This window comes from Lepidochelys kempii, chromosome 4 (assembly GCF_965140285.1).
Source record: "Lepidochelys kempii isolate rLepKem1 chromosome 4, rLepKem1.hap1, whole genome shotgun sequence".
NCBI classification, from domain to species: domain Eukaryota; kingdom Metazoa; phylum Chordata; order Testudines; family Cheloniidae; genus Lepidochelys; species Lepidochelys kempii.
This window is the reverse complement of record NC_136383.1, coordinates 135,178,508-135,204,738: the sequence shown is the minus strand read 5'-3', so window position 1 is coordinate 135,204,738 and position 26,231 is coordinate 135,178,508. Positions and strand designations below refer to the sequence as shown.

General features: G+C 43.9%; 1 protein-coding gene across 3 annotated transcripts in view; it reads left to right on the top strand.

Moving 5' to 3' along the window:
* Positions 1–26,231, top strand: part of SLC4A11 (solute carrier family 4 member 11) — a 154,707-nt gene that overhangs the window by 119,441 nt on the left and 9,035 nt on the right. For all 3 annotated transcript variants that reach the window (XM_073342968.1, XM_078852611.1, XM_073342965.1), the window contains exons 11-18: positions 1,294–1,407; positions 2,491–2,623; positions 3,266–3,339; positions 11,855–12,107; positions 13,866–13,972; positions 15,213–15,381; positions 20,212–20,385; positions 25,427–25,622. In XM_073342968.1, the coding sequence (XP_073199069.1) occupies positions 1,294–1,407; positions 2,491–2,623; positions 3,266–3,339; positions 11,855–12,107; positions 13,866–13,972; positions 15,213–15,381; positions 20,212–20,385; positions 25,427–25,622 (1,220 nt within the window). The remainder of the gene's footprint in view (positions 1–1,293; positions 1,408–2,490; positions 2,624–3,265; positions 3,340–11,854; positions 12,108–13,865; positions 13,973–15,212; positions 15,382–20,211; positions 20,386–25,426; positions 25,623–26,231) is intronic.

Below are 26,231 nucleotides of genomic sequence, written 5' to 3'. Positions count from 1 at the left end.
CTGACTGGGGCTTTGGGGGACTATTGTAATACAAATAACTAGCCTGGTGGAAGACATTTGCTCACTCTTCTAGTTCACCCAACCTATCCCTGCTGTAGGCCTGATTGCTCTTTGCACTAAGGCCCCTTTACGTTGTGCTTGCAATTCAGCAGCAGCTTAGTGCAGATGAGAATCCAACCCTGTTTTGTGTACTACTTATGAATGAAAAATTGCTCTTTGCTTCACTTTCAAACAGTGGCTCTCAAACTATGAGGCATGCCTCCCAAGGGAGGTGCAGGAATGTGTCAAGGAAGGTGCAAGCTGTGCATTTGTTTGTTTTTTTTTAAGCACTCCAGCTGTCAGCCCCGGGCAGCAGGGCTGGGACTGTCAGCCCCAGGAGGCTGGGGCTCATGCAGAAGGGCCATGCACACCGGGGAGGCGGGGGCAGGGATAAAGGGGACAACCGCTGCCTTGGGCTGACAGCTGGAACCCCACTACCCGGGTTCAGGCTCTCACCAGGAGGCAGTGGCGCAGCTGTCGGCCCCAGGGAGGCAGCAGCAGCAGTGAGGTTGGCAATGGGTCGTAAGTCTGCTGTGAAAAGTGATATTGACAAATGTCCCTTTTCACGTTGCAACCCTTACTTCTGTGCTGCCGCTGTGTACCCAGCCAGCAGCCATGGCTCTCTGCTCTGCCTGTCCGGCAATGGGTGGGTGGGTGTGTAAGGGGGGGGGGCGCAAACTATTACAGACACAAAGAAGGGGGGTGCAATCAAATAAGTTTGAGACCCACTGCTTTAAAAAAATTCCTCTACTCCCCATGTGAAAGGGCAATTCCCTGGGATCCCAAGTCTCTCTTTAGACTATTAATGTAAGTTTGGTTATGTACCATCAATTTGAATTCCCTAGTAATGATTGTGCCCTTTGTGTATTAACTGCTATCTGTGGGTAGTCCCTTGTTTGGAGTGTCTTGCTCTCGGTAAGTGCTGTTAGTGGCTAGCATTCATGACTTGGGTGGTTTACATTAGTGCAATAATAATCTAATTGATCGCTAACGGCATGTGTATGCTGCAATTAAACACCTGCAGCTGGCTTGTGTCAGCTGATTCGGGCTCACGGGGCTCAGGCTTAGGGACTGTTTAATTGTGTTTTATACCTTCAGGCTTGGGCTGGACACTGGACTCTGAGATCCTCCCTCCTCGTGGGGTCCAGAGCCAAGGCTCCTGCCTCAGGCAATTGCAGTGTAGCCATACCCTTAGTAGGAAGTGCATTTGTAAATAGTTGGGCTTAAAAAAACTTACTTTTTCATTATTTTTAGATGTGCAGAAGACAATTGTTGGCCAGTGTATCGGTGGACTTCTTTATGCTCTGTTTTCAGGGCAGCCACTAGTTGTACTCTTAACCACAGCTCCTTTAGCTTTGTACATCAATGGTAAGTTTACCAAAGTACAATGCGGATGGAAGAGAACATACTGCACTCAGAATCGGTGAGATAACACTCTGAGAGCCTTGCGTTCCTTAGAGCTGCGCTAGGTAAATCTATCCTAGGCCTACAACTACGCAAAGCTAAACTTTACAGACCTGCTTTCAGCCCTGGAAAAGGGATTTAGGGAGTGTTGTTTCACTGAGATTTCTAACAGAATAATTTTAAATGAAAAAAAGTATACAGCTTTTTTATGAGAATAAAATTGAATTTCCGTGGGATGTGTTTTTGTTCTCACTTGGGAATAAATATTTGTATGCATTGAGGATCAGGGACTGCAATATGCATCGTTAATATATAGTCCTGATCAGGTGTGACAAGTGGATTTTCAGCAATGGCTCACCAGTGACGGTAGCCTTTTCTTAGCTGAAGGTACAGGGGAGTTGGCTCCACCAGTGTTTCCATTATAGGTCCAATAAGTCAAATTACAGTGGGGTGGTTTGGTGGCTTAGCTCTCCACTAGAGAGATACTTATTACTTGGCTACCTTCAGAAGAAACATTTGAACAGTCTCCCCCCCCCCCGCCCCCATCCACCCAATTATCATTCTTTAAACATTGGTACTGACATTATGTTAACACTTTTTTGACGGGTCCTCTGTGTGTGCTATGCTACCAGTGGTCGTTAACAAGAACGAATGGAATGTTAAGATGTGCTGTATCAGATTTGGCTACATGGTACCTAGAAAATTCAACAGCAGCCAAAGGGTCAAGCTATGTAATGCAAGACCTCTCTCTCTTTCTCTTTCCTGTGAGCGTTAAACCTCCATTTAGATCTGGAACGGTCCGTAGTGTTGACAGATGGAATCAAAACTATTGCCCATTTATTGCCTTTGAACGAATTAGTGCTTTAGCCAAATACAATTCATTGGGCTCAGTACAAGGGTAACTGGATGAAATTTAATGGCCTGTGACATGCAGGTCAGACTTGATCTAATGGTCCCTTGTGACCTTAAACTCTATAAATCTGAGTGGTTTATCTATAATGTCTTAAAAACGTGAATCCACCACTGAATGTTTTACTGTTGTTGCAGTGATCCGAGGGATCTGTGATGACTACAGCTTGGATTTTAGTGCTTTCTACGCCTGGATTGGACTGTGGAACAGTTTTTTTCTTGTGCTGTATTCTCTCTTTAACTTCAGTCTTGTAATGAAGCTCTTTAAAAGGTACCTCTTGCTTTTTTCAAGGGAAGTCCCATTTTGATTATATTATTCAGCAAACAGAAAATCATATGTTCCAGAAATTCCTAAATGTGAACTTGCTATAAAATCTATGGGCTTGTCTACATGAACAATTAGTTCACAGCAAGTTGGGGTATGAACTGAACCGACGCTACCCTGCCATGGACTAATTTTCCATGTGGACCTTGCTGATGTGCATTAACAGCTCATTAATGAGCTTTGATCTAGTCCTGTTTCAAAGAGGAGGAGATCAAAGCACATTAATGAACTGTTAATACACATCAGCAGGGTCTGCAGAGACCGTTAGTCTTCAGCAGGCTGGTGCACTGTAGATTGGTACCCCCACTTTCAGCAAACTAAATGTCATGTAAACAAGCGCTATGTTACAAAACTAGAATATTCTCAACTGAGAATATAGTTTTGGGTTTGGACATTCAAGTTTTTAGTACTTCTGCTTGCAAGATGTTTTCAAGACTTGCTAGTTCTATCATCCAAATCAGTGTTTAACTAAAATCTGTACACTTTCCTCATAAAATAACAAGTATATTAATATATTGGGGGGTATTCAGACTTTGTGACTCTGACCATATTAATCCATGGGAGCTTTTTTTTTTTTTTTTTTGGTAGATCAACAGAAGAAATCATTGCACTTTTTATATCAATCACATTTGTGCTTGATGCACTCAAAGGGATTATTAAAGGTAAGCACTGAAAGAAGGTGGTGTGTTTCAGTTCTGATCCATGCTTAGTTTTGCTGTAGAAAGAAAATAACTAGGTTTCAACCATAAATTCCATTTCTTTTCAAGGCAAACCATCCTATAGAACTCCCAGCAAAATGTGATTTGCAGTATACACAGCATTCGTTGTCTATTAAGTATTCATGAAGGGTCTTCAGTTTTTCTAAAATGTGTTGATGGGAAGATGATTCATGACAAGGTTTTATTTTGGATATGTAGGCTGTATTATAGACACTCTTGTTTCAGCTGTTCTGTTAGGATCAGACACTCAAATCGAAAGGAGAAGGTGCAATTTAGTGACACTGTAGAAATTTTTGCTTCCTGCCACCCACGTACATTTTACTGAACCGTTTCATTTCTCTTCAAAGCCCTGTTCAACAAAAATTCACCATCATTTTAGATTCAGTGGACTGGCTGCACCCATCCTCCCTTCCTCCATCAATAGCACAGCGAACTTTGGGGCAAGTGGGGCATAGCAGGGGGGGGGAAAACCTTAACCCTTTGAGTAACCTACCTGGGCTCTGGAGTCCACGTCAGTTGTACTGGGCTATGTGAAAGTTGCTCCTTGCAGTCTATGCCCGGGCTGAAGGGATGTAAAATGCAGAGCGCTCTGAAGCGTTGTGCTCCAGCTGCCCTGTGTCGATCCTGCTGGTGCACACTAAAAGGTACCTAGAGCACATTAACGTAGTCCTGTTTGAAACGGGACGTCCTCAATGCGAACTGGGTACCGTTTAGATTGCGCCCCTTAGAGCAGGTCGAGTACAGCCCCTCTGAAAATCGCCAGGGTTCACCTCCTGTCAGCCCTTAACTGTGCAGTGCCCCGGCACCCTCGAAACACAAGGCACCACGAGGTGCTGGGTAACATAAAGACACTCCACCTGTGGCCAGATACGGAGGGAGACCGGCACAGATGACTTCAGAATGAGCTGCTATACCAGTCCAGCTCCCTTAAAGGGAAACATACAGGTTTTGTAGCAACGCCTGTCAGGATGCATCTAAACTAAGCGTTTCTGGTCTCTCGGCCAGACTGGTCACAGTTCATGAATTCTCTGCTGTACACCTCTGCAGTGTTTGACCATGGGTAAGTAAGAGTAACAAATCTCCTGCAGTCTTTACCTTCGCGTGAGTCAGGCAACAGGATGGGGCACAAACCAGATGAAAGCTCCTTACAGAAACTGCATGCTAAAGGCAGTGTTCCTTTTGCTTTGCCTTGCCTTGCCTTGAAAACTCTTTGAATGAGGGATTAGCTGATGTTATTACCCCCCACCCTTTTTTTTTTTTTGCCTGATACTAACAGGGCGAAAGGGGTTTTGAGTTCTGCAGCCTCGAATCCTTTATAATGAAGGTGGTCCCATGGTGTGATTTGCAGTTCTTAGAACCTGCAGGTTCTGCTCTTTATATCGCACACTCCAGAAGTACATTTAAAAAAACATTATCCGGGCTGCAAAATGAAGCACTGAAAAAAGTTAGGAAATGCCAGAGTTAGGGTTGCTTGAGCATTAATTCGAACCCCTTGTGCACATGCATTATGACACAGGCTTCAACTGCATGACCATGGACTATTTTTCCCACAGGACCCTGGCCTCGTTCAGAGCACAGAATGGGTTGCTCTCACTCAATGAGCAGCTCTTCTGTATTTTTTCTCCTCGTTGTTCAGTGTGTGGCCCCAGGCCTTATTTACTGCACACTATTCAACCTGCTCTGAAGACAGAATTACTAATTTACCATTTTCTGTGGTGTTGTGACAGTAGTTTGAGTGCTTCCCAAATGTTAAAGTTCTATCCCCATTTTACAGATGGGGAACTGAGGTACAGAGAGATTGAGGCCCAAAGTATCCACTATTTTTGTGTGTCCATTTTCATGCCTAGGACCTGATTTTTTCTAAGAGTACTTAGTACTTATTTTTTGCTAAGAGTACTTAGCATTTTGCAGCATTTCCTGTGTTCAAAGCCCATTGACGTCCGTTGCAGCTGCGAGTGCTCAGCACTTCTGCAAATCAGACTTTAGCATCTTAAGCTGGTCACCCAGAAAATGAGGAGTATGCAATTAGTGATTACCAATGGAAAATCTGTGGCAGATGCAGGGATAGAATCCAATTGTATGCAGGATGCTCCCTTGGGACCTTTACAACTCTCATCCCCATCAAAAATAAAACAAAAAAACCCCAGCCACCTCTGCTACTCGAACTAATGGAGTAATCGATGGTAGTAGCTGTCCTCCTCTATGTGGACCAGAACTAAAGGAGGTTCACGGATATTTGCTGACAGCAGAGGAATGATGAGTCACAAATCCTAGGTTCCATTCCAGGCGCTGGAAGGGATGTGATCTTGTGGACACAGACTCTTCTGCCCATTCTCCCTTTTTGTCCTCTCCAACTTGTCCTTGTCCTATTGTCTCTTCCCCATCCCTTGCTCCCCATCCCCTCACCTGACCAGTCCCAGTCTCCACTCCTCAGACTTCTCACCCCAATCCCGTCACCTTGCCCAGTAAATCCTAGTATCATCTCTTTGGACTCCCCTGCCAACTGTGTCAGTTTCCCTCCCCACCAGCTCCTTATCCAATCTGTCTCTTCCCAGCCTCCAGTCATCACCTCTTCTGACTACATTCCCCATCCCTACTTGCTTCCAGTTCCAGTTCCAGGCTCCTGCTCTGAGCTCCGCAGCCAACCTGTGCTGTTATCCACTCAGTTTCTTGTCCAGTGTCTTTGCCTAGCCAATACCATTTCTCCCCCTGTAACCTGGCTCCTCCCCATGGGATACACTGATAGATACTCCGAGTCTCCTTGACCAGCCACTCCCAGTTCCAGTCTGCCACCCCAGCCCACTGGTTCCCAGTCTCTCTCTCCTTGGTTTTCTGTTTCAATCTCTGACCCCACTCCCAACTCTCCCTGCCAGCCTCTGGTTCCAATCTACTCCCCCTGCTCCCTGCCTTGAAGGTCTGTCTCTTGTTCCTTCTGTGTTCAAAGCAGGCAGCTTCCGCCTCCATGTTGTCTGGGCTCAGCAGCGGAGAGGGGGCATTGACCGTATAGGAAAGGCACGTTCCATGCTCTCGAGTCGAATGCCTGGCCCACAACAGCCCAGAACTAGAATTGCAGGGAAAGCCCTGCTCACCCCCTGGCTGGAGCATGCCCAATGCAGACCGAATCTTCAAGAAATTTGTATGCAAAGCAAAAAATAAATTTCTACTTAGCATGTGTGAAGTGCAGTTGTTAAATGGCTTATAACTTGGCCAAATGTAGGCAGATTTTCACAGGGATGCCAAAAGGCACATCCTTTGCCAAACTTCAAGTCCTTGCTCCAAAGCATGGGGGCACTAGATCTTCTCAGAGTAAAGGTTCAACAAAATGTATTTTTTCCCCTAGCCTCCTTCTCAGAAGTGGCTGAACCATTTTGGCTGAAATTTTCCAAAAGAAATTCAGCCTGATGTGGACAAGGAACATTTAAAACTTCCACCCCAATGGTTAACATTTGGCAAAGTTTTATAAGCAACTGAAACCAGAGTCTTATAATGGGGTGGTATCAGGCAACTTTAATATTGGGCAGTGCTACCAGCCCCACCTATAACAGCTGTAGACATCTCACAGTCCGCTTTCAGCACGGGCCATGGGAGTTTAGGAGCACAGGTCTTTCACACTGAAGGATGTTCTGCATTAGAATGTGTTTAAAACTGCTATGGTCCTCACTGCTCAACTCCATGGTATTTCTGGCTTTTCTAAGTACATCCTGTTACACTCTTCCAAATATCTATCTCCCCATCTCCTTGGATATTTAGGTTCACCGTTGCTATGCCCCCTCTGAGATCGGCTGATTTTACTACAGTATAAAAAATCCCCATGTGTGTCCAGTATACCATATTGAACGTTGGAAGGGTGTGCGCAGCATCACTGAAATGAGGCTTTCACAGACCCTTTTGATCCTTTGTAAATTCTCCTGTGGACTGATGGAGTGATGATACTCGGGGGTTATGAGAGGCTGCATGGACTCCAGACTACAGGACCTGTATCCAGGGGCTCCAGAGTTCTAATCCGGGCTCCTGTTACCAACTTGCACCATAACCCCAGCAAAACACTTGACCTTTCTATGTTAGTTTTTGCCTGCCTTATTACTGAGGTACAGTCATGCATCTAGGGAGATCATAAGGGTGAGATCAGAAGACTTCTGCATGCTGGCGAGTTGCATAACACGTCAGCTGGCCAGACACTATGCTGCTATGACTTTCCTGCTACCTTAAAAGCATTGTCAGGGAGTGCATCCAGCAACGCACTGCTCCCAAGGAAGAACATGTTTGTTTTCTTAATTTGCTAAGCCATGTTGCTTTTATATATGCTTTGCAAGGTATCCTTAAATATGCAGGAAATTAGGGAGAGGGGTATTATCACATCTAGTAATTCAAACACATGCATTCTTCTTAGTATCCTAGTGACCATTGTTTTCAACTCATGGCCCAACCACCTAAGCCATGCGTTTGATCTTGACGTTTGCACTCTACAGAAAACAGTTCTGTAACAGCTGAAGCAAACAACAAAGGTGAACTAGAGGGATCAGAGGGAACTAGAAATTAAACTGCATTCTAGGACAGTTCAATTTAAAGCATACAATCTTCTAGTTTAAAGTGTTTTCTCTACTGAATTTGTGCGAAGAACTCAGCTGTTGTGTAATGTCTCTGAAAAGACTGCTTAGTGTGCAGCAGCTGAATATTAAATACTAAATCCTTGTTACATGGCAGACTGATCTATCCAACTGCCAATCATTCCAATCAGACCACACATTACAATAAGTAAAATACGGGTGTAAAATCAGCTACGTTTCCCCAACATTTAATCCAAAGTGAATACGTATAATCTAACTGCTATGTTTAAGTTAAAATGTGAAGTGACACAAATCAGTAACAATCTTGAAATTCATTTTAAGATCTATGCTCAATTCTAAACCTACTCTGTTGTGTTCCAGTATTACTGTAGTTCCGAATGTGAAATCACTTACTGTTCCCAGAACATCTATGGCAACTAGACCAAAAGGATGACTTAAAATGTCAGCATTATTTTGAATTTCTTGGACTTTTTTGCTTTTTGGATCTGAACCTTGTCAGTAGTCATCAAAGCAAAGAGTGTTTATTTCCATTGAGTTAACAGTCAGTTGGGAATAATTGAGGCTGTTACAGGTCTTTAACCCCAGCTGGCTATTAATCCTCCTGAATTATTGCCATTGCTATTATTAGGAGTGTCCTTTTAATGGTCAGAGCAGTAGACTGCAGGCCAAAACTTCTCGGTTCTGTTTACAACTCCAGCACTGACTTTCTGCCCAGTCATTTCAGTATTCTGTACCTATCTGTAAAATGGGCATGACCATCTCTACTTTACAGGGGTGTGGCAGGTGTAATTAATGTTGTAGAACATTTTGAGATCCTCAGATAAGATGTGCTAGTGAAATGCCACGTACACCTCTACCCCGATATAATGCGGTCCTTGGGAGCTAAAAAATCTCACTGTCTCATAGGTGAGACCGTGTTATATCAGGGTAGGGAGAGGAACCGCTCCCCGCCCCAGCTCACCTCCGCTCTGCCTCTGCCTCCTCCCCTGAGCACACCGCCGCTGCTCTGCTTCTCCCTCCCTTCCAGGCTTGCCGCACCAATCAGCTGATTGGCGCGGCAAACCTGGGAGGGAGGGAGAAGCGGAGCTGCGGCGTACTCGTGGGAGGAGGCGGAGGCGAGCTGGGGCAGGGAGGCTGCAGCAAGTAAGGTGGGGGTGGCGCGGAGGAACTGCTTGCGGTAACACGAATTCGGATATAAAGAGGTAAAGCAGCCCCGCTCCCCGGAGCACTGCATTACCGTGTTATATCCGAATTCACGTTATATCGGACCGCATTATGTTGGGGTAAAGGTGTATTATCATCGAGGTATTATTTAATACCTCTGTGATCGTTTTCCTGCTGAGTTTCTGAAGTTGTTGTCATGCGATGTGTATGAGAGATCACGGGCATATACTTTTGGCTGTACTGGGCATTGTCGGGATATATAATGGCTAGTTAGTACATTATCCAATCAGATTTCAGACTTCTACTTTAAGGAAACTCCAGTGATGGTTCAAAATTTCAGAATCATCCAATCTAAAGGGTTGGTCTTTATTATTAAAAGGAAACTAGCAAGACAATTTTTGCCCAGAATGCCATTCTTTAAGAAAAATAATGTATGCATTAACCTAAAGCCACTAGAAAATAATAATAATCCAAGAGAAACTTATTGTAATAAATATTCTCCTGCCGTGTTTGCTGCATTGCAGAATTGTGTAATTGCATTAGAATCGCACTGAAACTGACAGTGCAAGTCATTCTAGCAACAAAAGCAAAATGTTCAATCTCAAATCTGAGAGAAATTTAGAAGGTAGAACATGAATTATGCAAATTATTTTTTTTTAAATGTGCTAGTTGAAACCTCAGTATTGAAACTTATTTTAAAAATACACATCTGGGTAGCGAACTGAGACCTCTGTTATTGCATAACAATTTGCTTGTTTTATAGTTATCCCTTATCCGTTCCTTTATCTCGTCCACCTATTGCATCTTCTTATAACCTAGATTGTCAACTTTTGAGGAAATCTTTTTACTGCCTGTTTGTACAGTCGTGCCCAGCACAATGAAGTCCTGTTCTTTGTCTGGTGCCCCAAGGCACTACTGCAGTAGCAATAGAATTAACCTGGGAGTCGTCATTAAAATGGCAGGGTAGTTAAAAGAGGGTCATAAGAGCATTTGGGTAGGCTCCTAAGCAGAACGGAGAAGTCAGCACCACGCTCCTGTGGAACTAGAGCTGGTCAAAAAATGCCAATTCCATTTCACAGGATTTTTTTTTCTATAAAAACTTTACAGTTTTTGTAGATAAAATGTGGTTTCTAAACACCATTTTCAAGAAAAATGTTCAGTTTCTGAAAACCAAAATGTCACCCCAAAATTTTCATTTTCTGGGTTTTCATCAACCCGAAAAGGTTTTGACCAAAATGAAAAATGTCTGCCAAAATGTTTATGGTTTTAAAAAAACATTCAGCCCCTGAAAATATTTTGAGGAAAACATTTCAGCCAGGTCGACACACAACTTCAAGGTCTCCTAAGTCCCATTCCACCTTTGCTGGCTGACTTTCTTCACAGTGGCTGGCACATACCTCTCCCCTTAATTGACTTCCTTTTCCATTGCTCCTCTCGCCCTGGCTGGTTGCTGTCTTTATCTTCCTCTTCGCCCATGACCCTTTCCTTGCTGCCTTTTTTCCTAATGAGTTTCCCAGACTCTTGCTGATCACATCATCTGAGACCATGACATCTTCCATCAAGTATGGTCAGACCCCTCCAGCACCAAACCTTCCAGAAGTATGCCCCTAGTACTATTTTGATTTTAATTATAGAATGGAATAGCATCTTCACAGCAGCTACTCTCTTTTATAAATACTTAGATGCAGTCTCTTTAATGTAGATTATCTTACTATGTATTTTATGGACCTTATGAAGCATTATAGGGTATTTAACTTGGATAGTTATAGAAGGCATGTTTGCGTTTGTCATTTTATTGAGGTAAATTTTTAAGCTAGTTATAGTAGCCCTGGTAAACCATCATATCTCAATGCATTTTGCAAATTCAGATTTGGAGCATGTTTACATATGTATGATCTCCCAGTTAATTTGTCTGTCCTATAAAACCGTACTTGGACATCTTCAAAAATATGCACTGGTGAGTGTCGGAAAGTACTTACTGGATGTTCATAATAGTAACTTTCCTGAGTATACTCTACCTTGGATGTTTTCAGTTATTGCCAAGTGCATATTTTTAGTATACTAGAGCAAGAAATTGCCACAGTTTTACTTCTTAAAATTTAAAGCCATGATTCAGTGCATGGAACAAAACCAGATAACAATCTGAGGGTGGGGAGGGACTTACATTTCTGTATTGTAACTTACAAATGGCCTAACTATTTTCTTATATTTATAAAACAAGCTACCGTTTTGTTCACAACTAAATTATAAACTCCTAATAATCTGGTTTCTCTTACCTTCAGTAGCGTGAATGTGCCATTAGAGTATTAGACTGTGCACAGACACCAAGTTCCTGTGCTCCTGTGGGGGAATGCTCCACCCCAGGCCCCGCCCCCACTCCACCACTTTCCCCAAGCCCCACCCTTGCTCTGCCTCTTCCTGCCCCATTCCGTCTCCTCCCCCAAGTGCGCCCCACCCTCACTCCTCCCCTTCCCCCCAGTCCCTCCTGCATGTTGCTGAACAGCTGATCTGGGATGGGCGGAGCTGATCAGTGGGGCTGCCAGTGGGTGCTGAGTATCCACTCTTTTTTTTCCCCGTGGGTGCTCCAGCCCTGGAGTATCCACGGAGTTGGCGCCTGTGTGACTACAGGTAAAGAAAGATTGCGCTGTGAAAGTTACTGCAAGCTCAAGTTGCTTTGAATTGTTACAGACCTATCCTAACATTTGCCTATCGGTTGTTTCGTGCAGTTTTTAAGAAATATTACTACCATGAGCACCAAGGAGACAGTTATTTGGAAAATACACGTGCTGATGTAATTCCAAGCCTCAGCATCAATACCAGCTTCTTGATGAATTCATCAGTGAGCAGGTCTATGTCGCTGGAGAATCAGACGGGCATGAATGAGGTCGTGCATTATGGACGTGAAACTGCTGTCCTTAGTCTCATGTTGATGCTGGGAACCCTTTGGCTTGGTCATACACTTTATCAGTTTAAGAAAAGGTGAGTCACTTCAGCCTTCATTCTACAGATTCAAATCCCTATCTTGAGTCTAGGATATGTCTACACTGCAAGTAGAGACCTGTGGCTGGTCCGGGCCAGCTGACTTGGACTTCCAGGGCTCGGGCTAAAGGACCATTTAATAATGGTGTAGACATCAGGGTGCAGCCCAGCCTCTGGGACTCTCCCACCTTGCAGGGTTCTAGAGACTGGGCTCCAGTCTGAGCCCAAACGTCTTCACTGCAATTAAACCGCCCCTTAGCCTGAGCCCGTGAGTCCAAGCTAGCTGGCCTGGGCCAGCCAGCTGTTTTTAACTGCAGTGTAGAGAGACCCGTAGTGAAGTTAGTGAGAGTTTTGCCATTGACTTCAGTGGGAACAAGAACAGGCCTTAATTTGGCTGGCAATCTGGAAAATCCCAGTCACCTACAGCTGTGGCGCAGCTGCAGCGATACAGGTTGTCGAGGAGTGCCTGCTAACCAAATTCAGAGGTGGGCTCCGAATTTGCTCGGCTCCGAATTTGCTCAGCTCAGCAAATATGCAAATACTAAATAAATCTTGTTTAATCAGTGGAAGACGTGCTTCCATGTCTGGCTGGGCGTTTTAAGACATTAGTAGATTTTGAAAGTGTTGACAGTCATATAAGCTTCCTTTGACCCTCTCTTGGAGGGTCCGTGGCTAAAACTCAGTTAATCTCATAAGGACGGCCACTCTGGGTCAGACCAGTGGTCCATCTAGCCCAGTATCCTGTCTTCCATTGGTGGCCAATGCCAGGTGCTGCAGAGGGAATGAACAGAACAGGTAATCACTGAGTGATTGTCCACTCCCAGCTTCTGGTAATCAGAGGCTAGGGACACCCAGAGCATGGGGTTGCATTCCTGACCATCTTTGCTAATAGTCACTGACAGACCTATTCTCTAGGAACTTATCTAGTTCTTTTCTGAACCCATTTATATTCCAATGTGCATTACTTTTCCTTTATCGGCATTGACTTTCTTCTGCCATTTTGTTGCCCAGTCACCCAGTTTTGTGAGATCCCTTTGTAACACCTCGCAGTCTGCTCTGGACTTAACTATCTTGAGTAATTGTGTATGGTCGGCAAATTTTGCCATTTCACTGTTTTCTAAATGATCTGGAAAAGGGGTAACTTTTTAGAAATATACTCCCATATTGTAAATGATAATTTCCTGGAAAGGTACTTCATCTCACTTTCCTCCAAAAGCACAAGAGGCAGTTAACTGGGCACCCAACTCTCTCTGAGAGTCCATGGGAATTGGTTGCCTTAACTCCTTTTGGAGCCTTTGACAAATCTCCCACTTGAATGGTTAAAGAATGGAAAAGTTCTGGAGCCGGAAATTGCAGACACAACCCACACTGGGGGGGGGGGGGGGAGAGGAACTGGAAATAACAGCTAGCTGTCAGCTCTTGAGGACTGTGTGTGTTTTTCAAAGCCTGAATCTTAAATTTTGTTCCCTTTTGGGTTTCACACTGATTTTCATCAAACTTCAGAGCCTACATTTCCCATAAACGGAGATTCTGCTGTTTAGCTTTCAAAAAACTAGTATGTACATTACATGATTAAGGACTTTTTAAAATAATATTGAGAGTGAAGAATGAACAATAGCAGCACTGGACTGAAATAGCATTCAGTATAGAGCTTGCCACTGCCTGTGGTTTGAATGATTACTCCATTACTGTGGTAGCAGGAAAACTGAGTATGTTGGATGCTAATGGAAAGTTGTTGGTTTTTTTTTATAATTGCAGCCCCTATTTGCATGCAAGGGTCCGCGAAATCCTGTCCGACTGTGCCTTACCCATATCCGTTCTAACCTTCTCCATCGTAGGCTCCTACTTCTTCAAGGAAATAGAAAGTAAGTCCGCTTGTTTACTCTTCCAAATTACCAGGAGAAAGGCACTTAAGATGGAATCAGAAAAGAAAACCAGTTTATTGCAAAGAATATTAACATAAAAAAAAAAGCTCTTCAGTGTATTGTCTCCTAAATACATGCCTATACATGCATAAATATGCCTCCAATTCCTTCAATAAAAGTTAATTTATGCAAACACCGAATCAAATGATATTGCATGTAGTTTTTCTCAGGGAATTATTTCAGTCTGTCATTTCATTTAAATGTCATTAAAATGTGCATCTGTTGTTAGAAAGAGTTGATCCTATTATTCTCCTAAAGAACAAAAGGGCAGGGCAATTAGTAGGCAGGAAGGGTTGTCGCCAGCTGTACAGATGTGGTGTTGATGATCTCGGCCTGTTCTTTTAGTCTCCTCTTTATATTTTCCTAATTAAAAATGTAATGGCCCAAAGCATCTGGGCGATTCTAAGATACACAAGGAAATCTAACAATGATACACCATTCATTGGACAAACGGATCAGCTTTTCCATATCAGGAAGAGAGAATAGGGACAGGAATTGCATTGACCTGTGATGACGTGCGTGGACGATGTGAGGAAATGTATGGAAGTAAATAAGAAGTGGCACTTTTGGTGTGACTCTCACTCCATCCAACTGGATTTAGAAGTGGTGAATTGTAGCGTGTGATCTTTCCCTTAGTGACGATGGATTTCTTGTCACCAGCTGAAGCCAGCCGCGTATTATGCTAAAGCCCATTGTGCAGCTCATTTGGTGTTGAGAGTATTTTAAAATGCCTATACTAGCAAATTAACTATGAAGTAGGACTGTATGATGAAGATGCCAAATTATTTATAATTATTTCAGATCCAGAAACATGCTCTAAAATTCTATGTCTATAATAAGAATGTTTCTTTTTTTGTTCTTTTTCGCATTGTCTTCAATTTAAATTTTCATCTCCTTTATAAAATAAAAATTTTCAGCGTGACTAGCCATTATCAGTCAGGGCTAGAGTGATAAATACATTTTTTTTTAAAACAGTAGATTTATAGACTTCAGCACAAGAAGGGGCCATTATGATCCTCTTGCCTGACCTTCTGCATAATGCAGGCCAGAGAACCAGTGGAACCTGCATTAAAGCCAGTAACTGGTGGTTGGGATAGAACATAAGTTTGCTTCATGCAGGTAGCTAGAAAACAGTACAATGCCTCTTTAACACTTTTCTCCCCCCCCTGTGTGTTTACAGTGTCCAAGTTTAACTACAACCCATCTGAGAGCTTATTCGTGCTGGCCCCAATCCGATCTCTCTCAATTGGCTCTGTAATGAGTGCCATGGGCCTGGGGTTCCTTCTGTCGATGCTTTTCTTCATAGAGCAGAATATAGTGGCGTCACTCACAAATGCTCCAGAGAACAGGTAAAATTCTTAACCCCTTTCTTTCCAAACCAGGGCAGTTCTTCTTAGGGCTCCTCTATGTGAACAATGAGATGGCAGCAAGCTGGGGTGTGAATCTACCCCATCCTAGCCTTACATGCATGTTAACTGTTGAATAGACTTCTTTGACCTAGTACTCTTTGAAATGGGACTAGCTCAAAGAGCATTAATGAACTGTTAATGCATGTCAGCAGGGCACATATGGAGAGGGCTGGTAGATTCACACTCCTGCTTGCAGCAGTCTAATTGTTCATGTGGAGAAGCCCCGAGATAATTTCACTTCAGTACTATATTACAGTGTTCTGAGTAAAGCCGGACTGGGACTGAATTACACAACCTTGCTAGCTCTGTTTGTGTACCCCTTATATATTTACATGTGGAAGACTCCCAATTCTTCATACTTGGAATGGTATTTTATGCCAGTCCCAGAAATACTGCCTCTAGCAATGTGTTCTTTTGGGAGTGATTTCATAGGTAGGGGTCTATTTAAATCCTGGAGAAATCACACACTTTTTTGCAGGTTGGTCACGGCATAAATAGCAAATTTTGCATGTGTAACACATCCACGAAATTTGCTATTTTATGCTGTGACCAACTCACAAAAACTGTGTGATTTCTCTGCAGCATTTCTCAAGCTGGGGGCCCCTCCCCAAAAGGAGGTCACAAGCCAATTAGGGGCTTGTGGCATTGCCACCCTTAATTGTCCGCTGCTGCTGGCAGCGGTGCTGCCTTCAAAGCTGGGCACCCAGCCAGCAGCTGCCGCTGTCCACTCTGCCTTCAGAGCTGGGCGGCCGGAGACCAGATTTCACGAGGGAGACCAGATTTCATGAGTCTGTGACCCAGTTGTCACAGCCGTGAATTTGGTAGACTCCCTATTCCCAGGTTATGCCTACGCTGTCATCAGGAAGTGTGATTGCAGCACACGGCGATGTACTCACGCTAGTTTTGATCAAAATTAGCTCAAAGAATAATAGCCATGAAGCTGCAACAGCACAGGCGAGCCCTGCCCACCCAGGACCCTGGGTATGCGCTTGAGCAGCTGCCAGCCTGCACTGCTTTGGCTACACTACCATTGTTCCTCGAACTAGCTTTGCTCTAGATATAGATCAAAGCTAGCTCAGGTATTTCTGCACGTGCTGCATTCCCACCTGCAATGTAAACATACCCCATAGTGCCAATGGACTGTAGAATTATTCCTAGAAATTTATATGTGGGGATTACAAGGCGCAAGATGAGTGGCTACCACCCATTTTGTTTGTTGGGCCAACAAGTTCTCAACCTACCTGGGAGCTTCCAAAAACACCAATGTCTAAAGCAGAGGTTCTCAGGCTGGGGGGCAAGGGACATATTCTTGGAGGGTGTGAGAAGGCAGAGCAGAGAGCAGCGGCTGCTGGCCGGAAACCCAGCTCTGAAGGCAGTGCTGCCACCAGCAGCAGTGCAGAAGAAAGGGTGAAATGGTAAGGTGTTGCCCCTCTTACTTCTCTGCTGCTGCCGCTGTCCGCACTGCCTTCTGAGCTGGGTGGCCGGAAAGCGATGCGCTATATACTTAAATGGCTCTGTTTGAATCAATGATGCTTTACTGTTTTTAATATGTAGTGAGAGTTGAATGTTGATTTTTTTTTTTTTAATCGGTATATGAACTTGTGTGGTCAGGGGAGTGGGAGCGAAAACTACTACAGACATGAACAAGAGGGGTACAATCAAATAAGTTTTCGAGAACCACTAGTCTAGAGAGACCAGAGAAAGTCAGACCCTCTCAAATTAGGTTTGTTGGAACAAAGAAGGTTATTTCAAGCTTCTATTAAGAAAATGAATTGTCCGGACAGAATCTTCAGAAGCAGTCTCTTATATGACTTCTGACAAAGACAAAGAACCAGCATTGCATTGGAGCAGTGAGCAAAGCTTCTGAAAATTGGTTACCTCACCCTGCTGCTTTGCTGTTCTTACTTTATGGATTTTACATTTATGATCTCATTTATTCTGAAGTCAGTGGGTGCATCTCCCATTCTGATATGTGGTTGGCATCTAGTCAGCCTTGTGGTTTCTTGATGTCTGGGATACAGTGAATATTTCAGAATATGGAAGCAAAGGAGGTCAGGCTCAAAATAGGACAGTATATGTAATCTAGTATCACTTTTATCTAAAAGCTCTGATTTATGCACAGGCTTGGAAACAAGAAGCTACAGTCTTCAAATATTCCCTTTGATGTTTCTACCAACTACAATCAGATATGGCATCAAGGGTGAATTTATTGGATTTCCCCCCACCCCCGCCCCGGGAACTACCATTTTCTCAGTGGATTTTTTTGCTGATGTAACACATGGGAGGTGGGGTTTTTTTTTTCCTTGCAGAACAATTCTTTGTTAGTGTTTTAGTTAGTCTCACACTTTATTTGATAAAGGACCATTAGCTCAGGAAAGCAGAGAGAGATGGACAGGCTCAAAACAATTGGGTTATGCCTGTTCTGGGATTTCTTCTCTATGCCATTTGAAAATTTTCCTCTATCCTCATTGAGTCCGCTCTTTAATTAAATAGCGATTGGCATAAATGTAAGTTGTAAATGGGTCATGAGTACTTACTTTCTTCTTAAATGGGAATTTTGCCATTTTCTTGATTTGAATTTCTTGTCATTTTCTGCCTATGTGACATTAGAAGAACATGTGATGGGGTGACTTTTGGTATTGAGTAGGGTTATAGTTAAAGGGTATGTAGCTGGGTTCTTCCTTAGATATCACAGCCAAACTGCTGACTCCCACATCAGTGTCTTTTTCAAATGCAATGGAGCCTTTCAGCTGTGGTACAGAAAAGCAAAAGATGCTGCTCAACTGAAAGTAGATTGAATTGCTCAGTTATAAGACTCTTCAAAACTGGATTGGGTAAAGCATTAGCAATTAAAATCTAGATCTAGCTGGTCCTGCCTCAGCATAGAATCATAGAAGGTTAGGGTTGGAAGAGACCTCAGGAGGTCATCTAATGCAGTCCCCTGCTCAAAGCAGGATCAACCCCAACAAAATCATCCCAGCCAGGGCTTTGTCAAGCCTGACCTTAAAAACCTCTAAGGAAGGAGATTCCACCACCTCCCTAGATAACCCATTCCAGTGTTTCACCACCCTCCTAGTGAAATAGTTTTTCCTAATATCAACCTAGACCTTCCCCCACTGCAACTTGAGGCCATTGCTCCTTGTTCTGTCATCTGCCACCACTGAGAACAGCCTAGCTCCATCCTCTTTGGAACCCCGTTTCAGGTAGTTGAAGGCTGTTATCAAATCCCCCCCTCACTCTTCTGCAAGCGAAACAGGCCCAGTTCCCTCAGCCTCTCCTCATAAGTAATATGCCCCAGCCCCCTAATCATTTTCGTTGCCCTCCCTCTCTCCAATTTTATCACCATACTCCAGGTGTGGCCTCATCAGTGACAAATAGAAGGGAATAATCACTTCCCTCGATCTGCTGGCAATGCTCCTGCTAATGCAGCCCAATATGCTGTTAGCCTTCTTGGCAACAAGGTGCACACTGTTGACTCATATCCAGCTTCTCATCCACTGTAATCCCCAGGTTCTTTTCTGCAGAACTGCTGCTTAGCTAGTCAGTCCCCAGCCTGTAGCAGTGCATGGGATTCTTCTGTCCTACGTGCAGGACTCTGCACTTGTCCTTGTTGAACCTCATTAGATTTCTTTTGGCCCAATCCTCCAATTTGTCTAGGTCACTCTGGACCCTATCCCTACCCTCCAGCTTATCTGCCTCTCCCGACAGCTTGGTGTCATTTGTGAACTTGCTGAGGGTGCAATCCATCCCATCATCCCGATCATTAATGAAGATGTTGACCATGCAGGGGTGGACCCGATGACCTCTCAAGGTTCCTTCCAGCCCTGCTTTTCTATGATTCTATGATCAGTGAAGAGAAAAATGATGGGTTGGCTGGACAATGTACAGGCTGTGATCTGCTTGCTGTCAACTGAATACTTCAAAAACTTGTCAAAAAACCTAAGGGCAACATCCCAGGTTGGGACTGAAACAAGGCTAGAGAGTAGCCAGATGGATCTAGGCTTTGAAAGAGAGCCTACAATGGCATAGGCAATGAAATCCTTTTTTGTATAAGCTAACAGGAAAATCCAGATAGGGAAAGAAAACAATAAAGGAAGCCTCAGGTGTTCAGGTGCTGCTTTGGCAATGTGGAAGAACAGGACATGAACTGGGACCGTGCCTGCTCAAAGCTTGCACATAACCCCAATGGATGCTGCTGATTAAAGGTGTCTTTCCTCAGAGTCGGCCCCCTTACGGGCCATTAGTACATATTTAAGCATGTAGCTAACTTACCAGGCACACACATGCAATGCATCAAAAACAAGGCCTGGAAAACTTCAGCTCGATGGATAAAAGTTTATGAGCAACTAAAAAGAGGAGTTTAAAATGAAAAATGCCTTGGCAACCCTTGCTATGGCTGTTGCTAGTGCTCCAGCTAGAACAGTAGTAAATCTGATGGGAATATTAATTTTGAATGAATTGAGGTATCCTGTTTAATATTACAGTAATAAATGCTGACAAAATTGAGGACTAGACCATTATTATAATGGGAAATGTTTCTCTTTTCAGTTATTTCAAACTGATTGCTGTCCCCTGGCAGCAATCACGTTTTCATTACCTTTCAAATTCATGTACTGTCGGCTATAAAAGAGGAGGTCTGTAAAATTCTGTGCTTTGAGATGCACAATCAATGTCCATCCATGAACATTCTAGCTCAGTCATAGCAAGGGCGGCATTGTTACTACATGGTTGAGTGCACATAAAAACTTTATTAACTAGAGTTTATTTCAGGTTAGTGAAAGGAACAGCTTATCACTGGGACCTCCTCCTTGTAGCTCTGATTAACACGGGCCTGTCTGTCTTCGGATTGCCATGGATACACGCTGCGTTCCCTCATTCCCCAATGCACGTCCGAGCACTGGCCTACGTGGAAGAGAGGGTTGAAAACGGGCACATCTATGAGACGTAAGTTTTGAGGAGCCCCAGTAACAAATCCATATAAGGAAAGAGAGATGTGAATCTGGGGATCCTGAGGGGTTTTCCAGAGTTCTTTAAACGCTACAAATGGTTGTTCTGAATGACGTGAATTAATCTTTCCTGTCAGTCTCCACCAATCCAGACGGCTGGTGCTAGGAATGGTCTGCCCGCATCAACACAGAGGCAGCTGGGATGAAGAAAGATGGTTTGGGGGGGGGGTCATTTATTGGTCCCAGAACCAGCTATCAAACCTTGTGGTTCGCTGTAACTACCACCACTGTTCTGCATCTTTGGAGTAGCTGGCAGCTGTACTGCTCTGACAGGGCAATTTCTTTCGGTGCTCGCCTCAAGCTATGCGGCTGGGAAGCCAGGTCTTCCATATCTCAGTATTTTTTCCCCTACTTTTTTGGGTTCATCTGGGAATCCGTGAAGAAAAAAAACTTCTTGTTGAACTCTGTCTCCTCAGAGTTGTTCGTATTTCTAAGCTCTCTGCTGAAGCCCTGCTGAGCAGTGAGACAGTAATTCTGGCCAGACGCTGCCTGCTTGTCTCATTAGAAAAATATCCAGTGCGACTCCCCCATGCCTGTAACCTGCGAGGTCAATAGTGCAAAGGGCAGAAAACTGTATCACGGTGGATCTATTTCAAAGATTGCTGCAGCATCTTCCGTTGTACCTCAGGAAGCTGAGAGACTTCTGTTACACAGATACCTTTCCTGAGGCCACCCCTCTGCCATTAGGTCCTTTTGGGAAAACACTGACAGGACTGAGGCGGGTAGGTGCACATGACCATAAGCTGCTGCACTAAGAATCATGTTCATTCTGCCCAGACGTGATTAGATACATAAATGACAACTTTGAACTAGATGCTGGGGAATGGGAGTATTTTCTGCCTTCTACAGCCCCCATGGAGATTCCAAATCTCGTGTTCCTCACAAAGCTGTAAAATATAAACAAGAGGTTCTATATATTGTTGTCTTCCTCCTCCTCAACTGCCTTATTGTGAGAGGGAAGCTAAAGCAAAGCTTAAATAGAAAATCAAAAAAGGGTCGTTCACCTCTGGATACGGAAAGCTCCCACCTCCTGCTCTCTGAAAGAAACCAAGCTACAAACTCAGAACACGATGGATACAAGTAAACACAAGAATCAAGAACCTCCCCTGAAGAAGGCAAAATATTTCCTCTTTCTTGTCTGCGGAGAAATCTGCCTCAGAGTTTGATCCAGGCCAACCTTGGAGTCTGATTGTGTAGCCAAATTAATTCAGGGTGCTACGCCTCATATGGTGAGGAGCCCAGTGATCCAGCGTTGGTTTAAAGATTCTTTGAAGACGCGCTAGGATTATATTCTGGAGTCTCCCCCATTTCCCTGTATTTCCTCAGCTGATGACAAGCCTTCTAGGGCCATAGTCTTAGCTGCCAGACTCTAAAAAGTCTCTGCAGAGCCTGTGTGAGCTGATTTTGAAGAGCTTTTTATATAACGGACAAATTTGGTTAGATTTTCCCAGCAATGGGCACATTCCCTCTTGCCCCCCCCCCCCCCCCTCCTCCCCATTGCCTAGCTAGATTTCAAGCCCTTGCTGCAAAGCATGGAAGTGCTAAAGCTTCTCAGCCAAATAGTTTGTAAGGATTTTTTTTTAACATGGGTACAACATATTTTTCCCTAATCTTGTTCTTGGAAACAGCTGAACCTTTCTTGCAGAAACTTTTCAGAATAATTCAACTTGAGGCAAGACACCCGGGGTGGGGAATGTCAGCCCAAATGTGTGAAATTTGGCAAGGTTGCAAGCAACTGACAAGTGTTCAGGTAAACTTTGCTATAAGCAGTGCTATGAGCACTGCCTATAAATAGTGTCCTCGAGCTGGAAGCAAATTCACAGTATGTCTCACATCGAGACCATTTCCCATGTACCTAACAGCATTAATATCGCCAGCAAACCCATCAATGCTGTTGTTCCTAAAGCATCAGGAGAGGGGACCGGGAGCCTATATTTACCCTGCTAGACTTTCAAGTTGCTTTGGGTAGAATTATATCTCTTGGCTCTGAAAATAATCATCTAATCCAGTTCTGCACATAAAGTTTAAACCTCTTATCCTCGCTTTTCTAATTCATATAGGCCCTACCTCCCTCTCTGACCTGGTCTCCATTGGAATGCCCTCTGGCTCGGTCATGTCCAGATCAGGTTGCAAGCTCTCTTTTACATGGTTTATGAGGCACTTAGTACGCCTTGTGAATGCTCAAAATAACAAATATTCAGATAAATTTGTGAACCATGAGATTGCCCAGTAATTGACCTGTTTACATCAAACAAATTCCCACTGTATACTGTCTGCTGAAGAGAGCCTGGGGCACTTTTAATAGGCATGTTCACTATTTTCCTGGACAGGCCAAATTAACTACTGTATTCCATCTGTCGTGTTTCACTATTAACAGAGGGTCATCTGAGAGGCTAGAATAGAACGTTACTGGTCCTAGAAGCTCCTGAATGGTCACAGTGATGCTGGGACACAAACCATCTAATTCTAGCTGTCAAAGAATCAATTATGCTTCCAACTTGCCTGGGTCCATCATCTCAAGGATCTTTGTTCCACAATAAGCCAGGCCTGGATGCAGACCAGTTGGGAATGAATTCCATCCACCTCAGTGACTGCTGGCCATCCCAGTTCTTCCAAAGGTCCTTACAGAATTTGGGGTAATAGTCTGTAAATGGCAAAATGGGAAGAACTTCTCCCTTAAGAATCTGGATTTTTGCACAAGGATCTGGCCAGTGGTTCTAGGTTTTGCAGGAGAATCTTGACCAGTGGTAGCAGATTCCAATTTCTGCTGTGCAAATGCAGTTGGGAGATTGAGGGTAATTCCTTTTAATGACCCTTCTGTCATCTTTAGGCTTGATCCTTAAACATGGCCGTCAAAAGACTTTGCATTCCCCCCTTTTAACAGATGGCCTTTATTCTTTAAATCTTATAACTGATCTATCTTAATTCTGCCATGTTATCCAAGTATAATATTTTCCATCCTTTTTCCCTTATATTTATTGGTATGGAAGGTCACATTACCTGAAAAGCCTTCACTTTTGGGAGTTTAAGTCTGGATCTCACCACAACCTTAAATGTTGCATTTATTATATAAAATAGGAGGTTTGAAATTGAAATTCAGTCTGTCCTACAGTAAGGGAGTGTTTCCATAATATATAATTTTTTTTACAAGAATTCAGTTTGGAAAGGATCCACCCCACAAGGCAGGAAGTCTCCAATAGGCCAGAAGGAATTGCAAAGCCCCAGGAATGTGTGTGTATAAAACAGAAAAATGTGTTCAATTGGATCTCCATTCCTGTGACTTTAAAATGCCTTGTTACCGGAAGCTTGGTTGCAGTTCATCTGGAGTGTACAAGGTTCTACATCCTTGTAGATAATGTCACCACAGGATGGCAGTAATGGGGTGGATAAACCCTACAGTGTTGAGAGGGGTGCACAGAAAAGATGCTGGGCCCAGGAAGCCCCACCCTGGCAGGCCTGCTGGGCATGCTTTAGCTAGAGGAGGAGTTTGAAAGGGAGTAGTCACTTCAGCACAAGTGGGCGGCAGGCAGAAAGACAGGAGCTGCGCTCATTGCAACAAAGGAGGGTGTCCCCAGGAGAAGGGCATCTGGAAAAAGCCAGGACTACTTAGCCTGCAGATGCCCATAGAGCAGATGAGAAGGGATAACCACAAGCAAGCCACAACGCATCCAGGGGAGGGACAGAGTTGTTGGAAGAGACCATGGGGAGGGTATCTGACGCTTTTCGTACACTACCCAAGTGAGCCCCTTGTTTGGAACTTGGTGGAGTGGGAGTACCTGGATTCCCCTCCCTCCGCTTAACCACGAGGCGTGGCCATTTACCACTAGGTGTGAGTTCCCACACTCAAAGGCACCGAAACAATCTTCAGTCCAGTTGTCTCTGTGCTGATATAGGCAGGCCTGCACCAGCAGTTAACCTCTGGATTGGCGGTTAGATTTCCTTATAAGGAAACAAAATTACAAGTAAACTATCCATTTTTTTGATAATCCTGGGAGAGGAGTTTCCCCTTTTCGCAGTTTTTGGTAGGCATGTGGGACAATGGCAGAGATTGCTCACATTTAGGGTAGCAATGTCCTTTTTTCTTGTCTTATTTTTCAGCTTACTGCATGGGGCACTCTGTTTCCCATTCGGGAATGTTTCTAGACTGTGTGTTGTCCAGTGTGTTTTAAAGTTACTTTGTCCTTTCTCACTTCCTGTCAATATTTTTCCAGTGACAGGTCTGTCAGTCTAAAATCTGTCAAATTCTGGAAATTTGCATTAAGTAATTATGTTTTTAGCATGGTTAATGGGAAATTTGCAGAGTAACTCCCATACTCCACCACAGGATTAAGTTCTTAATTCCCTACATAATTCTCTGAACATTTTCCCTGGTGTATAAACAAGGGGATTTTTGTGTTTATCAAAAATGCTGACGACTTAGTCAGGAGAATGTGTTTTCAAGTGGATCACAAGTTAGATTCCACAGAAGCAGCTTTCTGACTTCCTTTTCGTGGGGGGGGGGGGGAGAAGAGTATGTATATGTATAATATAACATGCATGCACACATTGGTGCAGTCTGAAATCAGGTAGTTCTGGAATGCTTAATGTGCAGAAAGGGGGCTCAAGCATGTTTTAAAGTAATTCTGTTTAGCAAACTGCAGATAACTAAATTAATTTAGTTTAAGCTCAGATAGGATCCACAGAGCTTGGGAGAGAACAAGAGTAGAGACAAAAAATTAAATCACCAAACTTGGCCCTGGCACTTATCCAGCTGCTCTATTTGAGTGGTGGGCTAAATGCCTGGGCTGAGTCCAAGAGGGTTTGTCTTCTGAAATATTAGCGTTTGGCTGGAGATACTTGATGATTGTTGTTTTGGAATGACACGTCCCATAACAGGCTCCCAGTGTGAGTGAGCCCCAGTGGTAAGCATGGGTGTTGACCCATCATTGTCCTTCTCAGTCTTTGCTTCCATGTCACTGTGTGTATTTTCCCATCTATAGGATAGTGAGCGTGAAGGAGACACGACTGACTACACTGGTGGCCAACTTCTTGGTGGGTCTCTCGCTCTTGCTCCTGCCATTCCCACTGCAGTGGATCCCAAAGCCAGTCCTCTATGGCCTCTTCCTGTACATCGCCCTGACCTCCATTGATGGGAATCAACTCTTCGAGAGGGTGGCCCTCTTGCTGAAAGAGCAGGTATAGAGAGTCGTCCTGGAACTGGAAATTTGCTGCACAGGATATGGAACAAGAAATAGCGCCCTACACTCTGTTTCCTGAGGAAATTCATATAATGAGTTGATTACTACAGCTTCAAAACATTGCCATTAAACAGTCCATGATTATGTGTGTTTTAGCCTCCCCCTTCCCCAAGCCATCCTCCACGCACCCCCACGTGCCCTATATAAGCTGTCTTGTGCGTGCAGCCACCATAATAATTACAAGGGCAATAGGCCACCGCAGGATTCCCAACAGTCTCGCCATTAACCCTGACAGGAAGGGTGCTTCAAAAACCTTATGTTCCTCTCCTTTGCTTGATACACTAAGGAGCTTTTATTGCCTGCCTTTGCAATCACACCCTCATTTTATGTTCCCATTTGATATTTGTCGTGTGGTTTTTATTTCCTTGCAGGGTGGCAAACAAGGCATAAGCTCTTTGAACCTTGAACTCTCACCCTTCTCACAATGATGGGGATGGCATGTTTTATATATTTTAAAAGCCGGCCACAGTGTTTACATACAGGGATAATATCTGCATGCTGTATAAATCCCATAACATACCAGGTGCATAATGACAATGAATTTGAG